The following is a 21792-nucleotide window of genomic DNA, read 5'->3' as shown; positions in this document are numbered from 1 at the left end:
GCGCACGGAGCTCGCTGATAACGACGAAAACTGGTAGTTCCCAGGAGCCCAAAGGCGTCTTCCATTTATCGTGCTCTCTACCTCCCGGCGTGCGCCAAGCACCGTGTCTCTCGAAAATAAACAAGGGTGGTGTTCCTTCGCGATCGCCGATCCAATTAAATCCGATTACATTTTTGTGCCGCGGCGCGGCTGCCCTCCCCCACCTCCCCGACCTGCGGGAGAATCCGGATCGCCGCGCGGGACGCGCGTGCGGGGCGCGCGAACACCCGGTGGCGTCCCTTATCGATTCGAAACGATTTTAGAGGGTGGTTTTACCCTCCGACGTTTTTGATTTCGGCTACGCGGCCTCCGCGATACCGGGACTCCGGGGCAACGCTTCGCCGCTTCGAATTAAGGGGTGAGCCTCTGGAGTACGGCCTAACCCCGGGATCGCTCCGAAGAGAGACAGAACGCTGGGAGCGAGAAGAAGAAAGGGGAACAAGGGGGTAAGGGGAGGCCGGAGGGGACGAATAGACAAGAAGGGACGCGCAATCGAACGAGTCTCTTCTCGATGTTTATTTTTTACTTCTCGAGAGAGCCATACGCGCACCGGATGCGCACCCCACGGGTCCCCGATCCCAAATTCAATAAATATGGCTCCGTTGAATAACGTGGCGTTGGATACGCTCGGAGAAAGAGAGAGAGAGAGAGACTCGTGATACGAGATTATTGTCGTAGCCTTGAAATCCGTGACGAATCGAGAAGATCAACGTTCGCAGTACGAACAAAAAGAAATCGCGATTTGACGTATCTGCGCTAACAAGAGCTTTGAAACGCGGGCTTTGCGATACAAAGAGAAACCCTGTAACGAAATATTTATCGAATTCGCCATACGAATAATGAAATTTTAAAGGTTCACTGGCTTCATTTAAAAGCCTGCCCTCGATATCCCGCCCGGGAGGTCTCGTGTCGGGTTGAGCATTCGAAAGTTGCGAAAAGGTAACGTTCAGTTGGACCTTGCCTTGAAAAACAGAACTGACTGCGAATTTGATTGAAGAGTTTGTAGTGTAAAAGCATAACGATATTTCTGAGTCACTTCGTATCCCGACGGTACAGAATATAGCGCGGACTTCGAAGCATCGCTCGAGATTAACGGGAGAGAGACTCAGAAGTTAATACTCTGCATATCGCACACAAACACACGTGCGCGCGCAATTAAGCGTTAAGTAAAATATGTGTCTGTTTTATGGAAAGCGCCTCCTATCCGTGTTAAAAAATTTTAATTATGCCGCGCGAGATCGTAAAATTAGAAACGTAACATTACGCGGCGCAGAGATTACTTTTCACGGGGCGGAATTACGGAAAAATGACGACGTGCGAAAATATAGGGCGAGGCCGCCGGGCAAAAAATTAGTTACCGTGATATTGCAATCGTAAAGTGATAGATACCATTTTAATATGCATGGCAATCTCTCTCTCTCTCTCTCTCTCTCTCTCTCTCTCGTCGCTGCCGTACGGTCAAAAGTAATATGTTGCGCGGAAGTTACAACGAATTAGTCCAGCTTCAGAGCCGGCTGCATCTCCGTCCATTTAATATTGCAATCGTAAACATGATACTCAGATATTTAGTCCACTACAAACATGGCGATTCCAATAGGAATATTGGATCAACTAATGGTGTTCTAGCTCTGTATTTCGTAATATCGAGGCACCCCTGATATTAAAGCGAATGCATTGAACCTTGTATAAAAGGGAGCAGGGATGGGAAGTAACTCATTGCAAGTAACGAATCTCCATTACTTTTATTATTTTCAAGGTTGCATAAATAAATGTACTTTTTTAACTAAATTAAGTTAGAATTAATGGCGTTCAAATGAATTTAACAAGAAATTTAATTACATGAACAAGGAAACTAACTAATTAAAAGTTACATTGAGATTAAATTAAAAGTAAATTTTGAAAAACGTTATTCATATTAAATTAGAAAGTTTTCATATTATTCACATTAAATTAGTAAGTTTTTAAAGTTAGATTAACAAACAATTATAATATGAACCAACAAATTTAATATTTTATTTCTAAATTAAATTTTTATGTGTAAAATAATAAAGAAATGTTTTTTATGTGGGAATGTATTTTTTCTTTTAACTTTGTTCGTTTTTACGCGTTTTTTTACTTCTTTTATAGATGAATTTTTAATTTAGGAAAAAAGTTAATAAATAAAAGTTTATGTGTTCCAAAAATAATTAGTTAAAGTTAAAAACTAAATCATTTCAATTAACCGAGTTAAATTAAAGTTGTGTACTTTGTAGCTTTATTATTTAACTTTTAACTTGTTATCTAGTTACTCAACCCCGAATTACTTTTTTTGTAATAACGATTTGGTAATAATGTACATTACATTTTAATATAACAGTGTAATGATAGACCAGAGTTGGAATAGTCACTTTTAACAAGTAACTCGTTGTCGTTATGTGTATTCATTGGAAAAAATAACTCGTTACTTTGACTCGTTACGTAACGAGTAAAGTTACAAATTAGTATTTTTCAATGAGTAACGCATAATGGTAACGAGTTAATTGTCAAAAGTGATTATTCCAATTCTGACTGTATTTTTATGGAAAATTATAATGTCATCATCAAATTATAAAAAAGTATTATAAAAAAGTGATGGCAACGGCGTTATTATAACTCTTTACTTCCCATCTCTGAAAGTATCTTAATTAAAAGTATCTTAATTAAATCGTGCAGCATTACATAGGAAGTCCAAATTCGCGAATTAAAATACTATAACAACAAAGTTTCCGAAAAATTAAATAAAATAATTACGACTTGTGATTGTCTAAATGTAATTAGTGATTAACCAAAATTTAAACATCTATATCTAAAAAAAAATTGTTTGAAATAAAAATTTAATTATTTTACATATTTATATTTTTTAAACGCTTTCTTGTTACAATATTTTGATTCGCGAATTTCGAAATATCTTGTATATCGCATTTGTAATATAAACATAAATGTAATGTAAGTTGATTCAAATTTTCGCGTAATTCAATTAATGCAATTTAAATTAGACATAATTTTTTTAACTCTTTTGCAACAGGATTGCATTGCAAATTAAGTCACACAGAAAAATTTTCTCGCAAAATATTATGGTATACGATAAAAAGTTTGGCAAAAAGTAGTATTTTAATGAACAATACGCTGCGTAACAGACAGTTACAAGATCACCGTCATATTCACATTCATCATATCATATTTCATCTAATATATGTAACAATGATATAATTGGATGCATATTGCGTTAATGTACCGCGTGCCCTAATTCCCGTAACAATGGTATTACGGTCAATTGATTCACACAATCGTACAACAGGACGGACATCGGTACACCTATCAATCATTTGCAGATCTCGTAGCGTCCGCTTTCATTGCGGAACTCGTATGCACGTATCGAAGATACACATAATTCTATTCGGCTTTGGATGCCCCCTTCCCCCCTCTTCCTCCTTCAATCGCTCTCTGCAATCGTAATATGCGTAATTACCAAAATCCATGTAACTCAACTCAAATTTCTCCGAAAATACATCCGCACTCGCGCATACAAATCCGCATTCCGTCTCGGGATCAAATTGCAGTTATACATCACGATTTGAATAATCGTTAGCATTCAAGCGCGTCTAACTTTGATTGGAGCTTATTACTCAAGAAGGGACCAACCGATGCATTTTAATAAACCGATTTATCAGAATGAATTCAAATTGCTCAGCAAAAGAAGTATGTTGTGAAAATATTTGGTGCGCTGAGTTAATTTGCAATTTGTGCGAGCAAAATTAAAATTAAAGAATAGATTAAGCTGACGAGGTACCAACACGAAAATAAAATGTTGGAAATTTAATGTCGGAAATGATGTTGTCGAATTGCGGTTCCAATTTTTAATTGTTCTACCTGGGAAATTATAAACTCCGTCCGCGTAGATGAAATATATATACATCTACGAGGACACACATGGTAACACGTTGCAAAATATTGATGTACGAATGAATTTAAAAAAATTCATGTGAAAGAAGAACAAGAAGTAACAAAGCGTAGTAACTTTTCGGGTCAAGTGTTACGACGACATCCATTAGACTTTATCATAAATATACGCGGCCAATTCGAGGGTGCTGCTGATTTTTAGCTGCATTCAATTATCGCGGCCCAAATCGAATCTGTACCGACGCATTCGTCATGCTTCGAATTTATTGCGAATTTAATTCGAATCTATCGGAATTAATTTATGTTGGACGAACCTTTGCACTCGTTGGCGTCCCTGGCAGTGGCCCTGGCCCACGGCCGGTCGAAGTGGAAGGGCCGGCATCGCTCGCAGTCCCTGCCGGCGGTGTTATGCCTGCACTCGCAGACGACCTCGCCGTCCTTGCCGGGGATGCAGCGCGCCGCGTGTCCGTTGCACTTGCACCTGCCGCCCACAGCGAAGTCCGAGACCGCGTAATGGTGGGCCATGGTGGCGGTAGCCGGGCCGAGGCCGTTCATCGCCACGCTGGCGAACGTGGTCGTGGTCGAGGAGATGGTGACCGGTACGAAGCCCATGTCCCGGACCGCGGCGTCGAGCGCGTCGTTCGATTGCATCTCCTGGGGCGCGATCACCTGATGGACCGAGGGTAGCGCGGTCACCAAAGGATCGATCTGCGCGTGCAGGATCGCGTTCTTCTGGCTCTTGATCCGTTCTTCGAGCTCTCGCTCGCGCTTTGTTAGTTCCTCCAGCCCAATCGCCGCCACGTGATGCTCCTGTTCGCCGTTGTGCGACGATCCGATCTGATCCGGGCCCTGCTGCGGCATGTGCAGCCGGTTGAACACCACGCGAATATCGGTGGCGGTCACCCAGTCCTGCAGCACCGGCGAGTTGTCGAAGTCGGCGGCGGACGGCCGGCCCTCCAAGGTGCTGAAGGCGATCCTGCCGACCGGCCGAGGCCGTCCCCGCCGGTGTAACGATGGCTGTCGGTGCATCGTGCCTCCTGTTCGTTCGCCTTAGTGATAGTTGCGCGATTCGGCCTGCCGTACACCCGGCGGCACTGCGACGAGTAGAACTGGAACGGTTGCCAAGTCTTGCCGTAATCCATGGACTTGTAGATCGCGATCGAGTCCGGCTTGGCAGCGCGCGGACAGAATTGCAGGCTGACATACGTCAGCTCGTACTTCTTGCCAAGCGAGAGGGTGAGGGTGACGTTGTCGGGCGGCGCCGAAAAGCTCTGCGAGCTGACGAGCGGCTCGCTGCGCCAGCAGGTGACGTTGTTCGGGTTGTTCAGATCGGTCAGGTAGTTGGCGGGGAAGCGTCGCCGGGGCGTGCTGTCGTCGCACACGTGGCAGTGGCCGATGCCGGTGGTGCCGCCGGGCTCGTCGGTGACGTCGCAGTAGCGGGTGGGCCCGCCGGTGCCGCACGTGGACGACGCCTCGACGGTCGCGCCGAAGGCCGCGTTTACGAAGTCGGGTATGCATCGACGCGGCCGATCCTCGTCGTAGCACGGGTCGCTCGGGTTCTGCTGACTGGAGAACATCTTGCCGGAGTAGGTCTCGCCGTGGGCCTGCTGCAGGAGCGGCAGCTGCCCGGCTGCCAGGATCGTCCACGCGAGGACGATCCACGGACGTCGGCAGGGTCGGCGCGAGCTCCCTTCCTCCGTCATGTTGCTCCGTTTTTTCTTTTCCACTCTTCGCTCGCGCGCTCTCTCTCTCTCTCTCTCTCTCTCTCTCTCTCTCTCTCTTTCTTTGTTACGTCTCTCTCTCTTTCTTTGTTACGTCTCTCCGCGACGACGTTGACGACCACAGCAAGATACTCGCTGCTCCCTCCTGTCCTCCTTCTTTACTTTCCCCTTTCTACGGTAAGGGACACTCTGCGATCGTTAGGATATGTCCTAGGCCCCGCTTCGCGTGATCATGATGAAACCGGAGTGCGTTTAAATTTCTGTTGCTTGTCACTCTGAAGAATTCGTCTCTCTGTCACTCACCAACTGCTCACATTATATTGGCACTGGCCAAGACTTGGAACGCGACACGACGACGATTTTATTCATACGCGATTTAGTCTCGCAAAAAAAAATAAGATGAAACACACTGTTCACACAGAAACCGGACTTCTGTCTGAGGAGCCGGCCCGGCTCTCACTTCTGCTCCGAAAGTTTTTTCTTTTTTTTTTCTCACACTCGGACAGATCCGCGAAAATTTATTTCACCCTCGCTACGATCTCCGAGAACGCGTCTCTCGTTTCTCGAACGGCGGAAGCGAATCGACGGACGATGGTCCGTGGCGCGAACAGCGGAGATTAAAGAATCGACTGCGATCGGAAACACCGTCGAAAACCGGCGACAAAACGACCCTACCTCGACAGCGGCTCGCCGCTAACTGAAACACCGTCCGCGCACGATGCGCATCCGAACTGCCGCGAGTCCCTCTCCGGTCGCGGGCCCTCCGCACCCCGCAACCCCCCGATGCGTGCTACCCCCCCTTGACCCCCGCTCTCCGTCTCCGTTCGACCAACGACGCGTCACTCTCGCTCGCACGCTTGCGAGAGATCGCGCGGGCCAATCGGACGAGACATTGGCCCTCCCCCTCCACTCGAGACGATGGTCCATGGATCGTGGATCCAGCGCGGAGGGATGCTGCGCGTGCTATCATGGACCAGAAACGGTGGACTGGCCCCGAGGGTGCTCCTTTCGAAGGATACGACGGGACAGGCGTGATTTTTCTTGTTTCCTTTATTTCGCCCGTGTTTCGGCGCCTTCAAACGTTAACCTGTTGGCTCGTTTGGGTTTGGGATTCCGTTGCTTTTGAATTGTATGAGGATTGCACCGTTCTCTAATTGAGAACGGAGACAGCTGCGAAGTGACCAATGAATAATGATGTCGTAAGATTCTCTCAGGCACTTTACGATTACTCCAATATGTAATGTATGTAACAGTTTCTTTTTGCACACGCTTTCGAAAGGGTCGTCGCATTTTGAGGAAAGAAGAATATTCCTCGTATTTCTTTATTTAATATTTTATTTAATGAACTCCTCCGTGGTCGCACTTTTAAGAGAATTTTATATATGTTAATAACGAGGGAAGATATTTTTCTTTGCGTTCTCGTCAAAAGTAGCTCACTCATCTTATGCACGTTTTATAAAATTTATCTTTTACGTTTGCATACAGAAAGTACTTTCAAGTATTTCCCCACGATTAGGATTTATATATGTATGTGACGCGTAACATTATATAACGTTAATCCTCTACATCGCCTTTGTTAGTACATAATGCATATTCGCATTAGTTTGTCTACTCGCTATTGCATAGTGCATAGCGTGTTCATTAGTTTGTCTTCTCCCGTTCCACCGTCGTCGCCACTATATATTCAGGCATAATATTGCTGGATGTAATCCATTTCCATTTACACTGCAACCTACCGCAGAATATCGTCTCCATTGATTAATTCGAGTAATGCCTTGATTAACCCAATATAGTTAAACGGATTCACCTTGTATTTACGAACGACAATCTGAGTTTTAAAATATAACGTGTTAACACGCGGAACACTTCGTTACTGCAGTAAGGATATATCATCGCAACTTCGTAATATATATCATAAAGATGCAAATAGGCTATGACAACTCAACTGACTACTACTGAATGATCAATGCAAATTGACCGATTGAATAATAAGTAAGGAGATACGTATTCAATTAGAGATATGTATATTCCGAACTTCAAAGTTTGTGTTCGATGAACAGAAATGGTTTTCTTTAGAAAGAGGTGGTGGTGGCATTGCTTTTTCTTCTCTCGAGATTCTTTAGGACTCCAAAATCAATACGTTTTGGAGTTTTGCTATCTAGACTTTAATTTATGTTTTTCTTTTATGTTCATTTTATTAGTGTACAGTTACGAAACTAATTGTCCAAACACACCGGATGTTAGGATATTTTTTATGCTACAAATGCATCAAATATAATTTTTTAAGGAGAAGTAAAAACTCTTGCAAGTGATACATTTCCATTCAGAGGCAAATAGAAATAGAAAAACATGTACTTGTACAAATAGAAAAAAATTACTGATCTGTTTAAACAAAAAAATTGGAAGATGTACTCAAATAAAATTGCAACGAAGCATTCCGATTCTGCTTCATTTTTATCTTTATTTGTTTTTACTTATGTCTAAAAATGTATGCGAAAGATGATAAAATTGAGGCGGAATAATAAATAAGATAATCTTAGATGTTAGATGTAGTCGCGAAATGAATTGCATAAAATATAGGAAATTTATTTTATGCTACAAATCGAAAGCATATCTTTGATGGAAATGCATCACTGGCAGCAAAAGTTTTCACTCCCAATTGTGTTTTTTATAAAAAATTATAATATTTGATGAATTCGTAGCATAAAATAAATTTCCATATTTTGCATCTGGAATTAATTTCACGACTGTAGATCAATTTTAATCTCGATTTAACTTACTCTTTATCTCATTCTAATTTTTAAAGATAGAAAAGTGAAAAGTAAATCAAATCTAAATCTACATTGATAGAATTGATATTAAAATCTATTTAACATTTATCAAATATTGAGATCTATTGGCTTAAAATCGTCAAAAGTCCTCTTTTGCAATCGCTCATAACGTTAAGTTATTGACGTTTCAACACATCTCGGGTAAGATGGTATTATTTTAATTTCCGGCTGTACGATCGTCGTTCGTGTTCAAGAAATATTATGGGCCATCTCGTATGAATATTGCTAATCCAGGTAAACGCGAGCGGCATCGATGAAGCAATCGAATGTTGCTCGTCAATGGGACATGTTCATTCAAGGAACCGACTGCCGCGAGCGGGATCGTAAAGAATCGCTCGCTTCCCTGCCTTTCCGCCGCGAGAGGGAGATCTTCAAGGAATTTATCAGCGGATTATTTCACGGCGATCCCCGCGGGCGAGAGGATACCTCTTTCGTTGGAAGAGGACCCGGTCCGCCTGCGTGCAGAGCTTATAGAGCGAGTTTTCTGCCGCTCGATTGGTCGGCGCCGTCGAATTGGCGGTCGAGGAGGAAAAGAAAGGTAAAAAGAAAGGAGCAGACGAGAAGATCAGCGGGAGCGAGAAAGGCAGGAAGGAAGAGGGAAGCTGACGAGGAGGAACGAAGTGAATGGAGAGAGGAGAAAGAGAGAGAGAGAGAGAGAGAGCAGCGGTCTGTTGCCGTCACGCAAACTCCTGTTGGACGGCAACGTGGAAAGGCCTCGTTGGCTCGTCCGACTTGACAGCTCAAAATCTGGTATCGGATACGATAAATATAGGTCCTGGGGAATTAAGTCAGAGCCGCGGATCCCTCTCCGCAGCGAGCCGCGTGAATCCGGTTGATCTGAAGTATCCGTTGTGTGGTTTTTTCTCCCTCGTGAATCACGCAGTTTCGGTGCAGCCTCTTTTTTATTAGCGGTGATTCTAGCGTCCGTAAGAGTGATAACCATGCCTTCAGCACCTCTCGCGACCGCTCGTTTATTTTTAGAAGTGGCGTAGCCTCGCCCTAGGAGATTGCCTGCGCTAGAATCAGGCGACAGCCGCTAATTATTATGTATCTGCGTGTCAATTATGCTGCATCTATGCAGTCCGCAATTTTACGTTGCACGAACACATCGTTTTAAATTCTCTTCGCCGGCGTCAGTTATATGCGATAAGAAACGGCACTGAACTTCTAAACAATTTAAACGATCTAATTATTCAGAAGTTTTACGGTTCATTATTAACATAAGTTTTACTTCAATGCATCCAGAGAACAGTTTCTTCGATTAAAAAAATATTTGTTTGAATCAAAGAAAGTGCATTACGGTACGATTAAGGATGTTTTGACTAAACAGTACGAGCTAAAAGTTATCGAAATTTAAAAACTAAAGGCTTCTCTAAGTATATTCTTTTGTTTTTTTTCTTATCAACAGCAAAAAATTTTGGTCACAAATGCCCGAATTTTGGCTCTGAAATTACACAGAGAAAACGATTTCTCTGGATTTAAAAAATTTTATTGTATACTTATAATCAGATTTATTTGGAATGGTCCAAACAAACTGTTTGGACCATTCCAAATAAATCTGATGTTTGAATCAATAAGTACGACTAATAATACTATGATTTTCATCAAATAATAGAAGTAGTCTGAATGAAACAATAACGTTTTTATTTAAACAAATGTTTTATACTCGTATAAATATATATTGTTTCCATGAAACAACTTTCAATCAAATAAATGGAAATACTAATTCCAATGAAATCTTTCTCTCTGTGTAACTGCAAAGTAAAAAAATGAAAAATTTGATTTATATAAGTGATGGTTTTTGCAACAAAAATTGCTATATTTTGCTGCAGTTTTAAATAAATGACTTTTGAACAAGTAAGTGGATCTAAATAAGTTTTTGCATGAATATTTATTAGAGTTTTATTAGTATATGTAAAAATTTTGATTAAATTGGTAATGGTATTCCCCTTTCTTTGTAAATAAGTACTGAAAAACGCGATTTTACATAAGAATCAAGAATTAAATAACTTTTAAACCAATAAGTGATTTGTGCTCAAATTTTACATATAAACTCGGACGTGATGTTAGAATATTCTGATATTTTTATATTTTTGGTAATATTGTGAGATATGACTTGTACATCTTTAAAGAAAAACTTTTTTGTTTTGCAGAAATTTCTTGGTTGTTCCTTTTATTAGGATTAAAGAAACAATTTGGTTGTGCAACGTAAATCTTTCTTTAAATGAAAGAAATATATTTTTCTAATTGAAACAACTAAATTATTTCTTACATTTCTGTCAGTACTTTCTTTAAATTAAACAAATTATTTATTTAAATTAAATAAATAATTTGGACAAATAATTTATTTACTTTGAAAAAGGCTAATAATTTCTTGATTTCGAATAAACATTTATTTTTCTCAAAGATATTTTCACTTTAACTAATAAAAACCAAGTTAAAGAAACGATCTCATCAATTTAAACATAACTTATCTCTGGATGTGCAATCTTAATTTGTAAAACTGTGGAGACTCATAGAACGCTCAGTGATTTTTTCTTTTTTTTTTTGAAATTCGAAACTTGACTCGAAAAACGTCGCTTCCATTTTCGACAAGGAATATCGAGTTAAATCAAAATCTGTGAGAGCATCGCGAGTGTATCTAAATCCGTGCTGAATACGCGTAGAGTGTGAGGTCCAAAGCGCCAACTACAAACGCGTTGGCGCGACGCACACGCGCGCGAGATGAAAGGCGCGTAGAAACGAAGGGCCACCGTTTAAAGGCGCCCTGCAGTCTAACAGAAGGCGTTTACGCGCTAAAAGACCGTCCTCCGACAGGCAAAATATCCAAACGCTCTCCGTACCAGAAGCAGGCGCACAAGAAACATAATTATGGCGTACGGGCGCAGGTGGTGGCTGGAATGCTTTTCACACAGGGCGCTACCTCGTCGCGTTAAAACGCGCTCTTCTTTCGGCGGCCTTTCGTCTCCGCATTCAACGCCGAAAATCAGGGGCGAAGGGAGGGGAGTGTTATTTAGGACGTGCATAAGAGCCCGTCTTCGCACGCAAAGGAATACTTCGCGACTGAAATAATAACGCTTAATAACATGTAACATCCGACGCGAAAATCTTATTCGCATTTTCGATTACAATGCTTGGCAATTTTCTTTCGAGGCACACTGCGTATACATATTAATATTTAAGCGATTTACAAAAATCTTATTTTTATCTTATAAACTAATTCTAATCTTGATAATCGATTACGGAAGCGAAGACATCAGGTTTTATTTATTTCTATTATATCCTTCGCTTCGCGTGGGTTCACCGCTATAGTCGGTGTCGGTATAGAAATAATGTTGTGTACAGTTATAAAACAATTGATGAAATAGTGAACGCAACCTTCCTTAGATCCACTTATTTATCACTAAAATTGTGACAGAAATAATAACTAATCCTATAATAGTGTACAATATATAATGAAACCAACTCAGAGTTTTTGCATATAAGGTTCTCGTTTGGCGATGCTTGTCTATCTCATCTGCTCTCTTGTATAATTCACTCAGACTAGAGCTAGCTGTTTTCAGTAAATTAATATCTACGTAAGATGTTTTACTAATATTTAATAACTGGGAGTCTGAAATATTAACGTTATACTTCTTGATATTCTCGTACAACTTATTCATACTAATTGTAAGATTAACGTTAGGAATGAAATCTTTCTCGGTAGCATCGACTGTGATTACAGTCTGACTATGAAGGTAAGCGTAATCCGTAAAAGCTTGACATTCCGGAGATAGTCGAACTAAACCAGTCGAGATTAGTTGAGTTTGATGCGGATTGTCATCGTTACATAAAATGTGAAGAGTTTCCTCACGCGGCGCAGAATAAAGCCAAGAGTTTGCGGTTTTTAATTGGTACCAAAAAGTATTATGCATTTTCGTTAAGCGGACGTCGCATACTTTCAATATGCTTTCTAATCTGGCAGTTTTTAACAGTATTGATTCACAAGTGTGGGTCTTTGAAGTCGGGTACAATAAGTCTGATTGTCTGCAGATCATCGTATCGTTAATCTTTTTACATTTGTCAATGTCTTTCTCAGTTAGATGTGTATATAACTGTTTGTCGGTTCTAAGCCCTATGTACTTATGTGACGGGTTTACGAACGCATAAACGTTTTCCTTATTTTGTTTGACGGGTAATGGGATCGCTTGATATAAAATAAAATTATTTTGTTCGATCAATGGAATTTCGAGTACATAAACTAATCTGTGATTTTTATAAAATACACTTAAATCGCTAACATCGATTAGATTATTGAATTGATCAGGCTGTAATTTTACGGGGAATATTTTGCTGTTTATCTTATAATGCGAATCTTTCAGCTTATTAAACAGTTCTCTAGGTGTGAGTATTTTTGGATGGAGCAATCCTCGGCGCGCTAATAATATTGCATCGGTAAATGTTTTTAATTCCAGTTCGTATTCAAATAACATTCCAGTGCATTCCAACAAATACGAATTTACTTCGGTGTTTATTTGTACTTGAGTTAAGTTTCTAGTATTTTTTAGCATCAGTTCTTCAAGTTTGTTCAAATTGTAGTCAATTTCTTCAAACTTCTTCTTATTTTCGGTAAACTGATTACTGAACTCGTTAATGGTCGGTTGCATGATACTGATTTTCTCTTTGTAAATATTCGTCAGATGTATCAAGTTATCGTTAATAAAATCTATCTGTGCATTGTAATAATTAGCGTCGGATTCACTTAACGTGCCAAAAAGAATTTTTGCAAGTTGCCCCACGAAATTGAATACGCCACGTACGACTCGTGCACCGCGGTTATTGAAATGGGTTTCGTCATCGAATCGTCCTATCATGTCGTTAATGGCTTCGCTATCCGTTTTTAGCATTGCTAACTTTTGTTTAATGCGTTCTAACTCTTGTGATCCTGAACATGTTACATCATCCGCAAGAAGGCTATAGCATAAGATATCAATTTTTTCCACGTAAAATTTTAATATCTTTCCTTTTTCTTCCAACGACGTGAGATTGACATAAGTAATAAGTTTCAAATGATCCCTAAAGATAAGAAAGTCGCCTAAATTTTCAAAGTATACTCCTGCCAGTTGTTCCAGCGGCTGATTTATAAAGGCTTCAAAAGACTCCGAATTAGTCGCCGTTGACATCAACAATCTGTAATGGAAAATAAGCGTGTTTTCATTTATTGATGTGCAAAGTTTGATTACGTTTGCCTCTTCTAATTTCATAATTAACGTCATTTATCTTACGTATAATTTGAAACGGTCCGTCGTATTGATTTGTTAGCTTTTTTTACTACCTGTTCTGATCGTTTCATGAAGTACATAAACATTTTCTCCTAAATTTAAAACTAACGGTTTTATCTTTTCATCGTAATGTCCTTTCGCGCCGGTTCTTTAGCTTTTATCAAATTTTTTTTGTGTTTTTCCTTAAATAATTTAATTTGTCCGTTAGATCTATGAGAAACTCTTTATGAAAAATTTCTTGCCGCGGTTCTATTAATACGAAAGGTAACCTCGATCTTCTTCCGAATATTAATTCGTATGGGGATATTTTAGTTCCCTCATGAAACGCGGTATTGTATAAAAACATAGCGGCATATTATCTATTGGCGGTTTAACTTAATGCCTTTTGGCATGTATTATCTGTAGACAATGTTTTTTAAATGTTTTCTAAATGTTTGTATTTTATTAATATTTTCTCAACTCATTAAAAAAAAATAGTTATTTGACACTTATTTTATATTTTTTTATTAAATATTTATTAAAAATAATGATTTCTTAAAAGAAAAATTATACATTTGAAAAAATGATGTTAGTAATCATATTTTTAACGTTTATTTCGAGGGGAAAACCGCTGAGAGCAGTAGGTGTACAGATTTTAGCGAGGTTTATTTAATATTTTGTTAGGTATTTATTTTTCGTGAAATATATACACCCGAGAAAATTATTTCAGTCAACCTTTTTAAAATTTTTATTTAATATTTACTTAATATTTATTTAAACTATTTATTTTTTAAATAGAAGACGTTTAAGTTTTAATTTATTTTACATAAATACTTGGAACGATTTAAAATTAAACAATAAAAACTTTTTTATGTGTTTAATTTAATTATTGTAGTTTCATATTTAAATATTATATTTTACTGATTTTCACAATTAAATAGCATCTGGAGTAACTTTCTGTTATTTGTTTCAATAAGAATACAAATAGAAAAATGTCAATGATACAATAATTGAATTAAGTATGAAAATAATTTTATTATTTAATTTTAAATCATTATTCCAAATAATTAATGTAAAATAAACGTTCAATAAACGTTTCTTTCATAGTTATTTAAAGAAAAGATTAATATAAAATAAATACTGAATTAATGCTGAATTGATGTTAAAAACAAATATTTTTTTAAAACGTAATTTCAAATGATTAAAGTAATTAATGTAAACTAAATATTAAATAAATGCATTTTTTTTCTAAATTGTTATCTTAAATAAAGAATTAATTTAAAATAAATATGTATTATATGTATATTAATACAAAAAATGTATTATTTTTACAATAAAGCTGTACGATATGTAATTAACGAAAAATAAATATTATAAAAGACATCATTAGTATTTAAAAAAAATTATCATTGGTATTGTGTACTAATCGCGAAGAAATTAAGTTTAAATTAATGCTAATAAAAATTAAATTAATCTTGAAAACATTTAATAAAATACATTTCTTTAAATCGTTATCTCAAATTAATGTTAATAATTTATGTAAAATGTTTCTTATCTCGATTTACTTTTTAATTTTAAAAGATATAATTTGTAAGAATGTACATATAATATCAAAAGCTCTGTAGCGCGCGCCTGTTTAGTTCTAGTGCTAAGTAAACATCAAGTTAGTATTGAAATAAATAATAAATGTTTTTCCGTAGCGATCGTGGCACAGAGGGTTGTGCATTTGTTTTCTGTGCCGAAGATCGTGGATTCAAATCCCACTGATCTAAAATATCAGTTTTTATTCGATCGCTACTTCTCGGAAGGCAACAGCAACAAACAACCGAGAGTAGTACTCTCTTACCAAGAGAGAAAAACCCCTCTAGATAAGACAAGGCCGTTCGGAGAAACGGCGTTTAAACTGTATAAACAAGCGCACACCATAGCAATACGTCGTCGAGCAGAGTCATTAAATGCATAATTAATATGAAATTAATATTAAATAAATTAATATTAAATAAAATTAATATTAACTATTTTTTTCTTTAAACCATTATCTAAGATTAATAATTAATGTAAAATAAATATTTAATTAATATAAAATAATTATTTTTATACAATAAAGCTGCACAATGTACAACTAATGAAAAATGGACATTAAAAAACCCTTTAAAAAAATATTGCCTGCTTATTGGGGCCCTAAAATAATAGAGCCTGTCATCTGGCTTAACTTAACTAAGAATTCTTTTACAATCAGCCGTGAATTGCGTTACTGGAATATTTTTAACATTAAAAACAGACAGGCAAGAGCGGTAGACTACGACGAACAGAAAAATAGCCACAGTTACTCGTTACGAAAAATTTCTTTGACTTTGATTGTTTATATTAGTATAGTTGTCATGCCTTTTCCGATTCTTCCGATTCCACATACATTCATTTTGATCGTTGTGATTGATAATTAAAGTATCAAAGTTAGTATCGCTAATGAGTTACTTTCCAAGTTATCAGTATTGTAAAGCGCTTTTTATTTCTATAATTTACAAAATTCATAGACTTACAATAACACGATGCGCAGCATGTTGAAAGTGGTTTTACGCTGTTGTAGATGAAATGACGATAAGTTGGTGAAAAAGCACGATCTCAGCAGGTTGATTGGAGCGTGTCGCTAAATAAATTCATCGGGATAGCATCAGATTTTACTTGACCTCGATTCTTCTACTTCGACAACTTTGCTAGACTGCAAAGTTTTCTCAAATTCTAGGTCTTCAAATCTTCTTCGCTTCGGAATCAGGAGAATCTTGTACACCAGCCAGTTCAGAAATTTAATAAAGAGGGAAAAAAACTTTTGCACTTTTACACAGAGTATCCCACCGCTGCCACCAATTGTTACGTACGAATGCGATACTGTCCATTAGAGCTCTGAACGAGAACTAAACTTAAAGATGCACGAACTAGGTATTCGTTCCAAAAGTGTGTTTTAGAAATGGAGATAAGCCAGAGTGGAGGGAGTTTTATGATAAGTTTTTATAAAAGCAGGACACAGTAAGGATGGAAGTTTCACTGGTATATTAGCTTAGTCTAGTTTTATTAGCTTATTGATGTATTGTGTGTTTAGGCCGAAAAAAGAAAAAAATGGTGTACCCTCCAAGATAACGAAATTAAACAATTAATAAAAAAGTCTTAATAATTGAAAATTTTAAAATTACAAAAAACAAAGAGTTAATCCAGTCAAGCAATTAACACCTTGCTTGACTCGACTAACCCTTTGTTTTTTGTCATAATCAAATTTTCAATTAGTGAACTTTTTTTATTAATTGTTTTATTGATATTAATTGATGTTCATGAGTATTACGATACATGACAGTACACGGATTTGGTTCCTATAGACGCATTCTACTTAACACTCGCAGCGTACGCAAACGTTTGTCCTTATTTAATATTCAATGAACAAGAAGGATGAAATGATTCTAAGAGTGTTATATGCACTGTCTTCAATGACAATACAGTGAGAGTATCCCCTTCTTAATCGAAATCACTGAAAAACTATGAAGTCAATGGTGATCACTGTTATAAGTATAGCACTGCAAATCGGTAAGATTTTACTAATTCAGATTTAGAGAGGGCATTTAATGCACAGCAGTGTAATATATTTGCTCACTACGAATATATTTGCTCACTACGAATAAGTGATTAGTAATCGATTATGATTCGCTCTTACTTTGAGATCTAATCATTACATTAAATTGATAATTTGAAATATGTAAATAAATAACCATAAAAGTAACTATTATTTTGGTTGCTAGTTACTAAAAAAAATGTAATTAACAATAAGTTAAGTTATAGTTACAAACGGAAAAAGAGTAACAAAATTAAGTTACAGTTACAAAAAAAGTAACTCTAACTGTAACTTTGTTTAACGAGTTGCTTCTCATCCCTTCATTTAATAACCAGGTAAATGAAATCATTATTACCTGGATTGCCCATGTTACTTTTTTGTTCTGAAAGTAAAAATCTTCAGAGACTCCGGGGAAACCAATCCGCGGGAGTATGGGATTCGACCACAGCGAATGCAATAAAGTCGGTTACCCACTAGAATCACCCCCTCTCCTTTCCTCAACTCTGGGGAAGCGGCTCTGGAACGTTGACAGACAACCCATCACGAATGCACAACACAACTGTAGACTGATTCACAAACCTAGACACTACAAGTGAATTAAAAAAAGGGTCACCCGTTTCTCTGAATCTCTCTTTCCCTTTTTTTTTAGAAACTTTTTTTACTAAAAAAAAGCATATTTTTTTTGCTCTGGCGTCGAAATAATATATGGCTAAGATATGGCAATACATATGGTGTTGTAATAACGATATGAACCTACAGTGCCTACTTCAGAGACTTTACTTAAGTTCAAATTTATTACTAGGTGACTGGAAATCGAACCCGAGCCCCAGTCTTGCATATCTCGCTTTTCCTCGGAACCGCTCCTACCATGTTATTATAACGATATTAAACATGTAACGTTTTTAAATAAGTCGTATTTAAAATTGTATGCAGCGTCAATATGAACAAATTTTAATCATAACTTGGAGGTAATGTTTTTGCAATGCAAAAACGTTTCAAAAAATCATATATTATATTATCTTCTTGAAATGTTTATACAATATTACTTTAAAGCGTTATAAAAAATACACGTGAGAGCAACATTTCTAAGTGTTACTTCAATATTTCTTACTTGCTGGGGCATTTAATACCCCAGTAAGTATGAAATTAACATTTCTAAAATGTTACTTTAATGTTTCTGTGGTTCAGTCGGGCATTTAATACCTTCAAGTGCAGAGGTGATATTTCTGGGTTGGGCGAGCTACGTATTTTCTTCGATACGTACATAGACGTTAGAAACTGGACTAATACGAGTAACTGACACATTCACGTGGAGATATTAATAATTTTTTAATTGAAAGCCCGGTTTCGATTCGACTCGCACTCTTTACGAGTGTTCTTGCTACTGCGACACGCTACGAAATGCGGAAGAATACCAGGAAACGCGAGAAGTGTTATTTACACTTGTTCTTCCGCGATATATCTATAACAACTATAGAACGTGTATAATGACACGTAACGTTATATAAAGTCACACGTACAGATTATAGTTTTTACTACCTATTTTATGTGTGTGTATGCGTGCACCGATCGCGGTGCAAATCACGTGGTGTAAACGCGAACGTAAAACCATGCAATTTTTCGCTTTAATCGTCCGTATCGTTGAGTAACGTATGTAAATCGTGAGTATATAGATCGTCGATCCGAAAATAGCGACACGGTGTCATATTCCTTGTGAAAATGCTGTTTTTGGGTCGCGGTACGATCTCTCGATCAATTATTCATCTAGCACGACTAATGGACTAACGGATTTTTGCCGGAGATTACCGTCGTTATCATCAACTATTCATTATTCGCGATGGAATGAGCGCTCCATCTTTAAAGTATACATATAATACTTTGCTGGATGACTCTAAATATTTTACTTTGATTTCAACAGATTTTTTTAACGATTCTGCAACTCATTTTTTATTAAGTAATGCAGCGTAGCAAACTACTTTATAATTTCACAGTATTGCTCTGACCGTCCGTTTGTCCGTGCGTTTACGAGATTTCTCAGAAACAGAATTCAACAGAAACTTGACTTTTTCAAACTTTGTTTTCACCAAAGACCTTAGCTTCACCGAGGCAAAATGTAAGTCAGTTGACTGCAAAGAGATCAAATGTTTTAGAGTCAATGAAATTTTTTAAACACGTTTTTCCAATTACGAGAGTTCTGCTGCACTGCTCACTTATATTCGTTGCAAAGTTTTTTTTTTTAATTTGTGGCTAGAATAAATTATAATCATTATTGTTCCGTTTTCTATTAGAAACGTGGTTATCCTCGTAATTTCAGGATGTACAGCGTGTCACATTTCGAAGTATTAAAAGCTTTAAAGAAATAATTTAAGACGCTCGTTTGTCTAAAAAAATAGAATGATCACAAAGAAGGGTCATAGACGAGCTTTTTGAGGATGTACATTTTAATTGAAAATGTGTTTAAAAACATTTCGATTTAAATCACATAGAAAAAAAATTAATATCAAATCAACAAAATTCATTGCTTCATATATAAGTAAGAATATAAAATCTTCTTTGAAGAACTTATAATTTCCAACTGACATAATTTATTTACATAAAAAAAATTTTTCTCTTTATGTAAGCTTTATGTCTGTTTAAAATTATAAATTTTTCCAAGAAGATTTTATATTCTTGCTTATATTTATTATTTATCCTTAATCCGTTTGCCTTGCGACTTAAGGATGGCTTCCGGTTACATTCACTTTTTTACATTACGTATCCTTTTTAATGTCTATATCAAATCAAAGTAAATTAAATTCAAATTACATCATATTAGATCAACTAGCACAATCTTAAAATTAGAAATTAAAATTAAAATAAACAATTAAAATTAACATCAGCGTCAACATTATACTCACTCAAATCAACATCAATCAAATCAACATCAACATATTCTTGCTTATACATTGAAACAATAAATTGTTGATTTGATACTAAATTTTTGTGTAGTCTTCATCAGCCTTACAAAAAATACCTAATTAACAATATCAATATTAAGAACAATATTAAAAAGGATATTGCATTTAATACACGGCTCTCTAAATGGGAAAAATATTGAATAGTCTGATTTCAGTGATACACTTATAATTACACCAATCAGTGATATATACACTGTACGATGATTTGCGTTTCTGTCAGATATCTCGCAACCAATATGTTTTTCGTTACGTTGATGACGCGTATCGCCTCGATCACGAAATGTCTTCCATTCGAGACTCGGGACGGACAAGCGAGAGAACATGGTAAGCGAAACGGGCCGGAGAGAAATCCAGCGAACGCGCCGCGCGGCCACCACCGACGATGGACGGCATCCATTAATCGAATTAATGTAATCTGGAGGAACAGCTGGACGGGCACGAAGCGGCCGTGATGACGTCCGCGGCTGCGGGCTTTTCGGCTTAGGCCTCTCGCCCTCTCGCGCGGATTAAAACTTGAAAACCGTCACCGTCGCCGCCACTGACCGCGATCGCAATGTCCTCTCGTCCTGCCTGCGAGAGAGAAAAGAGAGAGATCAGGATACTCTTTCTTCGTGCGCCTTCCGTTTCTACGGATCGAGTCTTTCATGCTGCTTCCGCCGCGCGGAAGTCGAGTGCCGGTCGACCGTAGATGGTCCCCATTCGACACGCGCTGTTATCAGTTTTTGCTGTGAAGGAAGACATCGCGATTATAATTGCGATAAAAATCATCCCACTTATTTCTCACAATTTTATTTTATGAATTAAGAGTTGTCCGAAGACACACTTGGATAGTAATTAGGGACATGCTTGCAAGAGTGACTTAACAATGATTTCAAGAAGTTAAACTTCTTTAAGGTATACAGACAGCGAATGAACAAAATAAACATTTCAACAGAAAGAGATAACATATCTTACAGAAATTTCTAAAAAGAGATAACTATAACATTTCTTTTGCTTTAGTCATAAATTTTTCCACATGTAAACATCTAGAAGATACGCCTTTTTTTTATTAATATATGAAATTGATTTTTTATGTGTCTATAATATAGATTTTATCCTTGTTGGAATGAAGTTATACTTAAGTGGTCATTAATGGAAGGTTGTACTATTTTTTAGCAGAACATTTTTCAATTATATCAGGTGTACAAATAAATATTCCAAATTTTTCTGTTAAATTCAAGGTCTATTTTGAAAGAAAGTAATACAAATTTTTCAAAATATTTGTTGCTTTTTATACAATTTTAAACCGTCTTTTGGGACAGCTTATAAATTCCATTCCGGAAAAATGCTGCCTTTGATGAAATCGTCAAGTCATTTTCGAATTTCATTCACTAATTGGAAGTGCGTAACGGATAAGGCGTGTAGCATTGACCAGAACCAGAAGTGGCGGTCCGAAGAAGCGATATCTGGTAAATACTACGTCGGGTGCTACAAGACGTCTCAGCGAAG

General features: G+C 37.4%; 1 protein-coding gene across 1 annotated transcript in view; it reads right to left on the bottom strand.

The window, feature by feature from the left end:
- Positions 1 to 6464, bottom strand: part of LOC105200681 (netrin-1) — a 309346-nt gene extending 302882 nt beyond the window's left edge. The window contains 2 exon segments of the mRNA XM_026137706.2: positions 4272 to 4941; positions 4944 to 6464. Of these exon segments, the coding sequence (XP_025993491.2) occupies positions 4272 to 4941; positions 4944 to 5660 (1387 nt within the window). The 5' untranslated portion in view covers positions 5661 to 6464.
- Between the last annotated feature and the right edge of the window lie 15328 nt (positions 6465 to 21792).

This window comes from Solenopsis invicta, chromosome 8, assembly GCF_016802725.1.
Source record: "Solenopsis invicta isolate M01_SB chromosome 8, UNIL_Sinv_3.0, whole genome shotgun sequence".
Classification (NCBI taxonomy): Eukaryota; Metazoa; Arthropoda; class Insecta; order Hymenoptera; family Formicidae; genus Solenopsis; species Solenopsis invicta.
The sequence above is the reverse complement of the archived record's forward strand: the minus strand, read 5'-3'. Positions and strand labels throughout refer to the sequence as shown.